General features: G+C 41.7%; 1 protein-coding gene across 1 annotated transcript in view; it reads right to left on the reverse strand.

Moving 5' to 3' along the window:
- Positions 1–5,970: 5,970 nt before the first annotated feature.
- The window catches only part of JAM2 (junctional adhesion molecule 2), an 82,892-nt gene continuing 75,063 nt past the window's right edge, over positions 5,971–13,799 (reverse strand). Inside the window, exons 9-10 of the mRNA XM_006063250.3 lie at positions 8,557–8,599; positions 5,971–6,668 (exon numbers count right to left, since the gene is read on the reverse strand). Coding sequence (XP_006063312.1) covers positions 6,636–6,668; positions 8,557–8,599 — 76 coding nt within the window. The 3' untranslated portion in view covers positions 5,971–6,635. The remainder of the gene's footprint in view (positions 6,669–8,556; positions 8,600–13,799) is intronic.

Raw genomic sequence — 13,799 nt, forward strand, 5'->3', positions numbered from 1 at the left:
TTTTACTTTATATTTATTTATTTGCTGTCCCGGATCTTAGTTGTGGCATGCGATCTCTTCGTTGCAGCATGTGGGATCTAGTTCCCTGCCAGGGACTGAACCCAGGCCCCCTGCATTGGGAGCTTGGAGTCTTAGCCACTGGACCACCAGGGAAGTCCCCGAACTCTTTGTTTTTAGATCCTCCTATTTGGTTATATAAAAACAGATGGAAACCTTGGATTAACCGAGTACCATTTGCCCCGAACTTGCCAGATTCTTCTCAGAGTGTTGAGGTGTCCTGTTTATTTTGGAGACTTACTTCTGGAGAGGAGCCACCCTGACTGAAGGAAGGAGTGTTCTCAGTGGGGGATGTCACACCTGCTCCCAGAATATGAAGAAACGGTTCAGAAATCATTGATCATAGCTTTTTCAGGGAACTTGGGTGTGACTGTGAATATGTCCAGGGACTTACCTTTATGTTTTAACTTCCATCTCCTGTCTTAAATGTTTTTATTATCCCAATAACTCACCTCTCTCCTCTCCCCTTACAGTGTAATGGTCACTGTTTCTATTACAAAGCTATGCAGATAGATCAGGGAAAGCTGGGGGTGGAGGAGAGGAGGGTTCTACAAAGGAATTTCCTTGAAAATAGATTTAAGCTGTATGGTGGTGTTTGCCCAGGGGATGGAATATCAAGTAGATGTGCCAGATAAGTGGCAGAGCAGGTGCATCAAAATTTCAGTAAGTAGACAGTTCTATTTTTTAGTTTTCTTTTTTTTTAAAAAGGCAACTGTGCCTTTTTAAATCTGACACTCTGTCGTGTCAATAAATACATCTCTTTAGTAAAACTTTGGAGATTGTTTTAAGTGAAGTCGAAAAAAACAGTCTTTCTTACTAGGTTATCTCACTTCGAAAGGAATAGATTTTTACTATGGCATACCATATTAGCTGAAATCTAAACCTGGTGAAAGTGTAAGTGTTAGTTGCACAGTCGTGTCCGACTCTGTGACCCCATGGACTATAGCCAGCCAGGCTCCTCTGTCCATGGAATTCTCCAGGTAAGAATACTGAAGTGAGTAGCCATTCTCTTCTCCAGGGGATCTTCCTGACCCAGGGATCAAACGTGGGTCCTCCTGCATTGCAGGTGAGTTCTTCAATGTCTAAGCCACCAGGGAAGCCCCGGTGCTCTTAAAAGGACAAATTTGAGTTGAGGAAAGGTATGGGAACCAGAAACGGACATGTGCCTGCCTGTTACGTGTCTGTCTAGTGCTACTGTTAACAACTAAAGAGGGCTTCTGTTGTAGGCAGTTTTCACTTAACTCCATTTAGCGTAGGATTTTCTGCCTCTGACTCTTGCTGCCCTTGGTGTGGCAGCATAGTGCTGACGCTCGTTAGACGCTTAATGTATGAGTTCTTGGAGCGCTGTGTGGGCTAGAAGCTTTCCTCATGCAGATTACCTTAAATGGGAGGTCCACTCCAACCCGTCTCTTCCAGACTCCCCTCCACTCCCACTTCAGCCATACAGTCCACAGTCTCTTGTTTCAGATGTTTGCTTTCAGTGTTTGACAGGAAGGCTCAAGACCAACTATCTACTTTCCAAGCTGCGTACTTGACCACCGAAAACAGATCCTTACTTTGAGACACAGTGGGAAGACAGGTACCTCACCATTTCCTCTGCTCTATTCCTTGATATCTTTTCCCTTTGCTCAAATAGCTATTTGGCAGGTGCCTTCAATTGTTGCAGTTTTGGTTCTCTTTAAAATTCTCTTTACTTGCCTTGGAGTGAGTTAAGGAATAGAACTCACAGCTTTGACAAAGACAATTTGGACAATTCATTCTCTGTCTCAGGCTTCCCTTGAGGCTCAGGTGGTAAGGAATCCGTCCTATATAACTGTATTAAATGGAGATCAAGAAGTGCCAGAAGAAAACCAATCAAAGGCTATGGAAATTTAGAGAAGGAAGAAACTTCTTCCAGCAAGGAAAGTTTTCACAGAGAAGGTGGAATTTGAACTGAGTCCTGAAGAGTAACTAGAATTTACATACCTTGTGGTTAGGAGAATCAGCAGCTCTCCAAGTCAAGGAGAAACAAAGGGTTGTTAAGGTAAAACGACCTCAATTCAGTTTAATGGGTGCATAAGGCAACTAAAGAGGAAGGGTGGAGCGTGAACAGGGAGGGGTGACGATACGACAACATGGGTGGGGGTGGATTGGGGGTACCTCTGAATTTCAATTGGTCACCAACTGATGGCTCAGGCTATGAAGAATCTGATTGTGGCTCGGGAGACCTGGGTCTGATCCCTGGGTCAGGAAGATACCCTGGAGAAGGAAATGGCAACCCACTCCAGTATTCTTGTCTGGAAAATTTCATGGACAGAGGAACCTTGTGGGCTATAAGTCCATGGGGTCAAAAAAAGTGGGACATAACTGAGTGATTTAACACTTGGAATTTCAGGCTAAGATGATTAGACCTTGGTCAGACTAAGTAAAGGAAACGAGTGAAAGCTTTTAGCAATGGGATGGGTCGAGAGTGAGAAGGGAGTTGACAGTGTTCAAGGGAGTAATCCGAGGGTAACTGACTGGTGGTGTGGGGGAGTGGGAGACTAGGGAACAAAGAAACCTTCAGAATGGTGAGACTGGAATTGCTTCTAGGAGAAGGGGTGATCGAGGGGGGAGATACCAGAAGACAAAAGGTATGAGATAGTAGCAGGAAATAAAAGTAGTTAAAAATGTGCCAATGAATGATGGAGTCTCTGAATAAACAGATTAAAAACTGATTACAGATAGAGTGGTAGTAATATAAATGTATTTATAATGGTCTGCTTCAATCTTGAAAAAAAGATTAAAGATTTGAGTATCTGGTGAGGGCATAAAATGACTTTTTTTTTTTTTAATGGATTTGTAGCATTTTTAAAAACCTTTTTTTGGCTGCACCATGTGGCTTGTAGGATCTTAGTTCCCTGACCAGGGATTGAACCCAGGGCCCTTGGCAGTGAATGCTCCATGTCCTAACCACTGGACCACCAGGGAATTCCCCACCATGACTCTAACCTGGGCAGAAGGACAAAGCATCACAGGCTGTGAGACTAGACAGGAGTGGATGGGCCAGAGATTACTGAGGATGAAAGGAAGGTGTCCTTGGAGAGAAGAATGTGAGAATGTAAAAGGAAGGAATGCTAGGGCAGAGAAAAAACATCTTGTGTAGAACATCTGGATCAGATGGATCTGGGTCACATTGACTCTGCCTCTTCAGTTGGTTTTGTAAACTTGGCAGTCATTGACTCAGTTTATCTCGGTCTCCTCATCTGTAAAATGAGGGCATTGCCCTCTTTTTATACAATCGAGGTGAATGAGATTTTATATACCCTCACCTCTATCCACCCCACCCTCCATGACGTTATATATAAAGTGTTTAATAAATAGTTTCGGCACTTTATTTTCAGAGCATTTTTTTTAGCACTGGAGAAGCTGGTAGGTTCCCAGACTGAGAGACAAGATTCTCATCTTGAGCAGCTAAAGCTTTGGCCTTGTAGCTCCAAACAGTAAGAGGGAGTAGTTTCCTGGGTTTCACTGAACAACAATAAGTGGATGACTCTTCCCCTGCACCATTAAATGGGCTAAAAAATTGAACACTTTCTGCTATTTTTAATGTAGACTAATCAGACAAAACCAACTGTGAGATGACGGAAGCTCTTTGCAAGGCTGTATTGAAAAACAATTGTTCCAGATTTAGTTAGGTTAAACTCCCCACTAAAAATAAATCTAGTTACAACAGTCAATGATATAATTAAAACAAAAGTTGCTATTAGATTCTAGAGCCCTAACCTTTATACAACACAATTTTACTTCATGGAAACAAAAAGTGCTCTAAGAATTATAATGATAAATGTTTTGTTTTTAATGCTTGTCCACTGGCAGTTGGAAAACTCTGCATTTGGGCCAGATCCCGACTGCTTGCTGTTTATCAAGTCACTCAGTTCAGTTGCTCAGTTGTGTCCAACTTTTTGCAACCCCAAGGACTGCAGCACACCAGGCTTCCCTGTCCATCACCAACTTCTAGAGCTTGCTCAAACTCATGTCCATCAAGTCAGTGATGCCATTCAACCATCTCATCCTCTATCGTCTCTTCTGCCCTCAATCTTTCCCAGCATCAGGGTCTTTTCCAATGAGTCAGTTCTTCACATCATGTGGCCAGAGTACTGCAGCTTCAGCTTCAACATCAGTCCTTCCAATGAATATTCAGGACTGATTTCTTTTAGGATTGACTGGTTTAATTTCCTTGCAGTCCAAGGGACTCTCAAGAGTCTTCTCTAACACCACAGTGCAAAAGTATAAATTCTTTGGCACTCTCCCTTCTTTATGGTCCAACTCTCACATCTACACATATGATGTATGATGTATGTATGGAAAAACCATAGCTTCAACTAGACAGACCTTTGTCAGCAAAGTAATACCTCTGCTTTTTAATATGCTATCTAGGTTTATCATAGCTTTTCTTCCAAGGAGCAAGTGTCTTTTAATTTCAGGCTTGCAGTCACCATCTGCAGTGATTTTGGCGCCCAAGAAAGTAAAATATGTCACTGTTTCCATTGTTTCCCCATCTATTTGCCATGAAATGATGGGACCGGATGCCAAGGTCTTTGTTTTTTGAATGTTAAGTTTTAAGCCAGCTTTTTCACTTTCCCTTTCATCAAGGGGCTCTTTAGTTCCTGTTTGCTTTCTGTCTTAAGAGTGGTGTCACTCTTTTCCATTAGCATATCTGAGGTTATTGATATTGCTACCCTCAATAGCTTACTGTTTATGAAATAACACAAATGAGACCATTTTAAAAAATTATTGTTCATGCTCCAATGGCATGAAAAATGGCACCGCTGAGGACAGTCCAGGCAGTTGTAGCAGGGACCATATGGCCTTGTATGGTTTGATCTATCTGCTTCTTGGCCCTTTACAGAAAATGTTGGAAGGGTGAGAATTCTGGTGAGAATCACTGAATGTCACAGACTAGTGATGTGTCCAGGCATATATTCGGCTCTACGTGAGTACTTAATCCAGTTGTCAGTCCAGTGAATCCTAGGGACTTGCTAGGGTCACAAAGAATTGGACTCAAGCAACTTAGCACACACGGCAAAAAGAGTGGACTCCTTTAAAAGCTGCTTGAAAAGTGAAAGTGTTAGTTGCTCAGTCATGTCCGACTCTTTGGGATCCCATTGGCTGTAGCTCCTCTGTCCATGGAATTTTCCAGGCAAGAATACTGGAGTGGGTTGCCATTCCCTTCTTCAGGGGATCTTCCCGACCCAGGGACTGAACTGAGATCTCCAGCACTGCAGGCAGATTCTTTAACATCTGAGTCACCAGGGTCTGTTGTCCAAAAGCAGCTTAACCATGTTCAAAGTTGTCAATGGTAGAGACCTTTTCATCTAGATTTGCCTAGAACTGGGAACGCCCTAGCCATATTGTTTTTTCAATATGATTTGAATAATCAAAATAAGTTCTAGATGATTATGTTATTAACACAATCTAATTGCTCTATTACACGGATCATTGGAATTTTCACTTTGTAACACTAGCTGGAGGTCTTCCTGATCCATCAGTTGAGAAACCAGATGATCAGACCCATTTTTTCATTTCATTTCTCCTGTGTCTTCTATGTATCAAGTGTGGCACAGGGTGCCAGGAACCACAGGGAGCTCAAGCTGTTGCATCTCATTTTACTGGTTAGACAATCGCTCCTCCCCTCCATATCCCTGACTTGGCCATAAGGACTGGCAAAGCACTGGCCATAACAGCAAGGGACTTGGCTGAATGCAAAATTTCACTGCTTGGTTTTTAGAGACAGATGTGAAGTCACCATCACACAGTGACAGGTATCAACAAGGTTATGTGCATCGGCTCCAGTGGCAAGTTCTGATGTCAAGGTCACTGATCCCCTTCAAAGGAGTCTCAGGGGAAGGAAATGGCAACAACCAGCTCTGGGGGTGAAATAAGACACTTGGCTTTGTGTTAGACTCTCAAAATGATGTTTAATGAAGAAATGGAGGACACACACCAGGTGAGTGAGCTCTGGTAGCAGGTATTTTTCTTCATGTTGCTTGTGGTTCTCAGAAATGAAAGTAAACCCAGAGTGAAATTCTTGGGTATGAGACCCATTCTGCCACCGTTCTGTGACTAGATCAGTGATAAACGAGCAGCAGAATAAGGATTAGACAAGAGGAAAAGGAGGATTCTGGCAGGAATGAGACCAGAGGCTCCTTCTGTGTCTGTCAGAGTATTTTTCTGAACCCTCCAAATCACACTCTCACAGAGGGTGCATGTAGCTGATATTTTCATACTCTGTGGATTCATTTCACAACCAGAATGATACATTTTAGTAACTTTTGCTAGAAGCTAGGATATTGAACATTTCACAAGCCCCAGAATATTACAAAGTATTTTGATTCCTTTACCTCTGTCAAGACACAAGGAGCCAGATTTGTATTTTAGGTGCTGACAGAACTATTTGTATAAAAATTTCAAGTGATTTAGCAGTCATACAGATTATAATGCAATACCAATTTCATATCCTTATGTACCTCTTTGCAAATGTAAGACAAAGCTGTTTTATAACCGTTTAATAACTTGTGCAACAACTGTGGTTTTGGTGTATCGCCAAGGTAGGAGTCTTAAATTATAAAGGATTTTGTGTGCTTGAAGTCCTAGGAAAAGAAAGAAAAAATCAAGTTTAAATATGATGTATTAATTCATATATTAAGAAATATAGAAATCTTACAAGTATAAAGATATACCCATTATGAGAATCTTGCAGGTACAAACCAAATATATTTAATCCAATCTATTTTATTGGCAGTTAAATAAATATTAGGAGACAAATCTCTGAAACTGTACCTAAAGAGTAAAGAAATAGGAATGGGAATCTGAGCAGGAGAAGTCTTGTTTGCTAGGAGGATGCTACTGGCACACTCACACATTCTACATGCACAGGACAGCCCCCACAGCAAAGCATTATGTGAAATTACAAAAATTAATTAGACAAGCCTTAGAAGAAACTGTTGTTTCTTATATAAATTCTTGTCTAGGAATTAGAAGAACATGTCGGTAGTGCCAAGTTTGAGAAACCCTGCTCTAGGGCAGAACACAAACTGGAGACTAGTTCTCAGCTAATGAAGGCAACAGAGAGGAAGACCAAGAAAAAGAGTGAGGATTCTGTTCTTCCAACACAGCCACCAAGTATCTCTTCCTGTTTGGTGGGATGAGATTATTTTATTCCACACTCGAGGAGTATTTTTCTACAAATTATAGGAGCAAATATGGAGTTCCATGTTGGTTGTCTTCTATGGAACAACAGGCCTTGGTATTATAAACCACAAAATAAAGTGACTTCCACGATAGATTCTGGAGTAGACAATTTTTTAAATCTCTGGTAGAAAAAACTCTGTGGGTTAGTATGTAGGTCTCAAAGGTTAGTGTCTATCCGAGTCACTGAAGTGTTTAAAAAACTGATGTCCATGCCTTACCCCAAGCTCTACTGAAAGGAAACCTAAGCAAATCCCTGCAGAATGTACTAAGGAATTTAGGGAAGCAGCACTCCACTTGTCAAGGAATTCAACTTCAAAAACATGGGAAACCTCTCTCCTCCCACTGTATTCCTGAAAGCTAGTCCAGAAGGCTGAATAGCCATCCAAAGAGCTATAAAATCTGAGCAATGATCATACTGACTGTTTCTCTGGAGTGCTTACTAATCAAAAGTACTGTTGCTACTGCTAAGTCACTTCAGTTGTGTCCGACTCTGTGCGACCCCATAGACGGCAGCCCACCAGGCTCCCCCGTCCCTGGGATTCTCCAGGCAAGAACACTGGAGTGGGTTGCCATTTCCTTCTCCAATGCATGAAAGTGAAAAGTGAAAGTGAAGTCGCTCAGTCGTGTCCGACCCTCAGCGACCCCATTGGACTGCAGCCCTCCAGGCTCCTCCGTCCATGGGATTTTGCAGGCAAGAGTACTGGAGTGGGTTGCCATTACACGAGAGTCCAAACGTCCAAATTATGTTCCCTTAACCATCTGAGTTCGATAATTCTTGCATCTTTTCAAGGATTTCTGAAATGTTCCTTTCTGCAAAAGCAGAGGATGTTCCATACCCCTTAAATTTCCAAGAGCTTTGAGTAACTACAGGAGAGTACGGACCCTCAGATCTTCTGGGAAGCCATATGCTCGGTCAAGCTGACAAGGATAAAGGTACGTGGGTCCCAGCTTGGCCATTGTCATCCTGTGACAAGCGTGACCTAATTTCCTCATCTTTAAAATGGAGCTGACAATGCCAGATCTAATAATGCTAAGAAGGCTGACTAACAATAGAAAACACCAGGACAGAAAATAATGGGATGGGAGAGCCCCACTGCTCTACAAATGCAGCCATCCTGGGCCGGGGATGTGAGCTAACATTTATTTAGTTCCTTCTAAAGACCAATGGTAGACATGGATACAAGGTATATTAAATGCAGAAATCCATCAATTCCATACAATTAATTCATTTCCCTGCTGGACTCCCTAAATACATTTGTTCTATAAATATGCTTTAAAAATACTCACATTTTCACTTATGGTAGTGGCTTTGGATGCAGAACTACTCTTCCTGTTTGTGGAATATAAAAAAGAACATTTACTACATTATTGCTTCCAGTTCTAAAATACATATCCTCTTTCAGGTAATATTACCTCCATATATTTTTCTCAACAGGAAGAAGAATATTTATCCTAGCCAGGTATAAAAAGCCCAGCACTCCTAACTTATAGATGATATTCACAGAGAAAAGCATGCAACAATACATCAGTATGTGTGAAGCCCTGTGAATCTACTTGTAGCCTCAGGCTAGATACTAACAAAGTTTTCAGAATATGCAAACCAGAGACTTACTAACTTTTAACTCACCAACTCATCAAGATCTAACATTTTGAAAGCTTGATCATTACAACCTCAAATTTCATTTTTTCCATGGGAAAAAAGTTTTACACAGTGACTATTATTTCAGTTATCTGTTACAGGATGCATTATATTCCCACCAAATACTCGTAGGTTCAAGTCCCAATTCCCCCCAATACCTCAGAATGTGACTGTACTTGGAGACACGGTCTTTAAAAACGTAATTAAATTAACTAAACTAATTAGAGTGGGCTCTAATCCAATATGTCTGATATCTCTATAAGAAGAGGAAATTTAGACATAAACATGGATGGAGGGAAGACCATGTGAAGACAGGGAGAGCACCATCTTTAAGTCAAAGAAAGAGGTCTGGGCTTCTAGATCCCAGAACTATGAGAAAATAAATTTCTATTGTTTAAGCCACCAGTCTATGGCACTTTTAAGGCAGCTCTAACAAGCTAATGAAACATCCAATTCATTATCCAATACATTTCCAGGGAGATGGATTTGACAAATAGACATATCTAGGAATAAAGATATCTTCTCCCAGATTACTGTCTGGGTTAATAGACACACACTGTGATTGGATGAAAGATAATAACCTCCCTCACCATAGTGTGGTCAGCCTTTCTCCATATATAAGATGATGCCTCTCCTCCATTCATAACCCTCCCTACAATTACTTTCCATCTTAATAAAAGCAGGAATCTTCACAATTGCCTGGGGTTTGTGGCTATATCATCCGGCTACTCTGCTTTCTCAAGGTCACCCCTGAACTAACTATTGCTAACCAGACCTCACCCTGGACTTGTCCTGGGATGTTATGGGGCTCAGAGACCAGCATTGAGGAGCAAGTCTAGGAACAGAAAATCAATAGCATTTGAAGCCATGGTGGCTGAGGAGAGAAGAATGCCCATACACTCCAGGTTGGGTCTGCCATTTCCATGCATACAAGGAGGACAGTGACAAACCAGCCGCACATAAACTGGAGACTGTGGGGACCTCATACAGATCTCACGCACCAGTGGCTCCTAAGTTCCCAACTCGAGTTAAGAAGAGTGAAAGCGCTAATCGCTCAGTTGTGTCTGACTCTTTGCCACCCCATGGACTGTAGCTCACAAGGCTCCTCTGTCCATGGAATTCTCCACATAAGAATACTGGAGTGGGTTGCTGCTCTCTTCTTGAGGGGATCTGACTCAGGGATCAAACCTGGGTGTTCTGTATTGCAGGCAGATTCTTTATCATCTGAGCCACCAGGGAAGCCCTGGTTAACTCCAGTTAAGAAGCTTCCTTAACCCCAGATTCATGTGCTCAGTTACTCACTAATTATCTCTACTTGGAAGTGTAATAAAATCTCAAATATTAAAATTGCAAAGCACTCCTGAGGTGTCCACCTACCCTCAACCTACTCTCCAACATGCTCCTCCCAAAACCTTTCACACTTCAGTAAACCTTTCACACTTCATCCTTTCCAGAGCCTTGAAGCCATGTCTGATTTCTTTCTTCTTCTCCTCACAGCCCACATCCAATCAGCAAATTGTTCAAAACAGATTCAGAATACCATCACCGACTGACTACAGCCTTGTCTAACTCAATGAACCTATGAGCCATGCCACGTAGGGCCACCCAAGACGGACAGGTCATGGTGGAGAGTTCTGACAAAACGTGGTCCACTGGAGAAGGGAATGGGAAACCACTTCAGTATTCTTGCCTTAAAAACCCCATGAACAGTATGAAAAGGCAAAATGATAGGAAACTGAAAGATGAACTCTCCAGGTCAGTAGGTACCCAATATGCTACAGGAGAACAGTGGAGAAATAACTCCAGAAAGAATGAAGAGATGGAGCCAAAGCAAAAACAATACCCAGTTGTAGATGTGAATGGTGATAGAAGTAAAGTTTGATGCTATAACAAACAATATTGCATAGGAACCTGGAATATTAGGTCCATGAATCAAGGTTAATTGGAAGTGGTCAAACAGGAGATGACAAGAGTGAACATTGACATTTTAGGAATCAGCAAACTAAAATGAACTGGAATGGCTGGATTTAACTCAGATGACCATTATATCTACTACTGTGGGCAGGAATCCCTTAGAAAAAATGGAGTAGCCCTCATAGTCAACAAAAGAGTAGGAAATGCAGTACTTGAATGTAATCTCAAAAACGACAGAATGATCACTGCTCGTTTCCAAGGCAAACCATTCAATATCACAGTAATCCAAGTCTACGCCCCAACCAGTAAAGCTGAATAAGCTGAAGTTGAATGGTTCTATGAAGACCTATAAGACCTTGTAGAACTAACACCCAAAAAAGATGTCCTTTTCATTATAGGGCACTGGAATGCAAAAGTAGGAGGTCAAGAGATGCCTGGAGTAACAGGCAAATTTGGCCTTGGAATATGAAATGAAGCAGGGCAAAGGCTAACAGTATTTTGCCAAGAGGATGCACTGGTCATAGCAAACACTCTCTTCCAACAACACAAGAGAAGACTCTATACATGGACATCACCAGATGATCAATACTGAAATCAGATTGATTATATTCTTTGCAGCCAAAGATGGAGAAGCTCTATACAGTCAGCAAAAACAAGACCAGGAGCTGACTGTGGCTCAGATTATGAACTCTTTACTGCTAAATTCAGACTTAAATTGAAGAAAGTAGGGAAAACCACTAGACCATTCAGGTATGATCTAAATCAAATCCCTTATGATTATACAGTGGAAGTGAGAAATAGATTTAAGGGACTAGAGCTGATAGACAGAGTGCCTGCAGAAATATGGACATAGGTTCGTGACATTGTACAGGAAGCAGTGATCAAGACCATCCCCAAGAAAAAGAAATGCAAAAAAGGCAAAATGATTGTCTGAGAAGGCCTTACAAATAGCTGAGAAAAGAAGAGAAGTGAAAAGCAAAGGAGAAAAGGAAAGATATACTCATTTGAATGCAGAGTTCCAAAGAATAGCAAGGAGAGATAAGAAAGCCTTCCTCAGTGATCAATGCAAAGAAGGAGAGGAAAACAACAGAATAGGAAAGACTAGAGATCTCTTCAAGAAAATTAGAGATACCAAGGGAATATTTCATGCAAAGATGGGCACAATAAAGGACAGAAATGGTATGAACCTAACAGAAGCAGGAGATATTAAGAAGAGGTGGAAACAATACACAGAAGAACTATACAAAAAAGGTTTTCATGACCCAGATAACCACGATGGTGTGATCACCCACCTAGGGCCAGACATTCTGGAATAAGAAGTCAAGTGGGCCTTAGGAAGCTTCACTGTGAACAAAGCCCGTGGAGGTGATGGAATTCCAGTTGAGCTATTTCAAATCCTAAGAGATGATGCTGTGAAAGTGCTGCATTCAATATGTCAGCAAATTGGGAAAACTCAGCAGTGGCCACAGGACTGGAAAAGGTCAGTTTTCATTCCAGTCCCAAAGAAAGGCAATGCCAAAGAATGTTCAAACTATCGCACAATTGAACTCATCTCACATGCTAGCAAAGTAATGCTCAAAATTCTCCAAGCCAGGCTTCAACAGTACGTGAACTGTGAACTTCCAGTTGTTCAAGCTGGATTTAGAAAAGGCAGAGGAACCAGAGATCAAATTGCCAACATCCGCTGGATCATGGAAACAGCAAGAGAGTTCCAGAAAAACATCTATTTTTGCTTTATTGACTATGCCAAAGCCTTTGACTGTGGATCACAACAAACTGTGGAAAATTCTGAAAGAGATGGGAATACCAGACCATCTGACCTGCCCCCTGAGAAATCTGTATACAAGACAAGAAGCAACAGTTAGAACTGGACATGGAACAACAGCCTGGTTCCAAATTGGGAAAGGAGTATGTCAAAACTGTATATTGTCACCCTGTTTATTTAACTTATATTCAGAATGAAGTGAAAGTGAAGTCGCTCAGTTGTGTCCGACTCTTTGCGACCCCGTGAACTATAGCCCACCAGGCTCCTCCGTCCATGGGATTCTCCAGGCAAGAATACTGGAGAGGGTTGCCATTTTCTTCTCCAGAATGTATATTCAGAGTACATCATGTGAAATGCCAGGCTGGATGAAGCACAAGCTATAATCAAGACTGCCGGGAGAATTATCACTAACCTCAGATGTGCAGATGACACCACTTTTATGACAGAAAGTAAAGAAGAACTAAACAGCCTCTTGATGAAAGTGAAAGAGAAGAGTGAAAAAGCTGGCTTAAGACTCAACATTTAGAAAATGAAGACCACGACATCTGGTCCCATCACTTCATGGCAAATAGATGGGGAAACAGTGGAAACAGTGGCTGACTTTAATCACTGCAGATGGTAACTGCAGCCATGAAATTAAAAGATGCTTGCTGCTTGAAAGAAAAGCTAGGACCAACCTCATAGCATATTAAAAAGCAGAGACATTACTTTGCCAACAAAGGTCTGTACAGTCAAAGCTATGGTTTTTCCAGAAGTCATGTATGGATGTGAGAGCTGTACCATAAAGCTGAGCACCAAAGAATTGATGATTTTGAACTATGGTATTGGAGAAGACTCTTGAGAGTCCCTTGGACTGCAAGGAGATCCAACCAGTCTATCCTAAAGGAAATCAGTCTTGAATATTCATTGGAAGAACTAATGCTGAAGCTGAAACTCCAATACTTTGGCCACCTGATGGGAAGAACTGACTCAATAGAAAAGACCCTGATGCTGGGAAAGATTGAGCACAGGAGGAGAAGGGGATGACAGAGGATGAGATGGTTGGATGGCATCACCGACTTGATGGACATGAGTTTGAGTAAGCTCTGGGAGTTGGTGATGGACAGGGAAGCCTGGCGTGCTGCAATCCATGGGGTCTCAGAGTCCGACATGACTGAGTTACTGAACTGACTGACCATCACTTCTTGACCTTGTTGACACCATCATTTTGGG

The sequence above is a fragment of the Bubalus bubalis genome, chromosome 1 (assembly GCF_019923935.1).
Source record: "Bubalus bubalis isolate 160015118507 breed Murrah chromosome 1, NDDB_SH_1, whole genome shotgun sequence".
Lineage (NCBI taxonomy): Eukaryota > Metazoa > Chordata > Mammalia > Artiodactyla > Bovidae > Bubalus > Bubalus bubalis.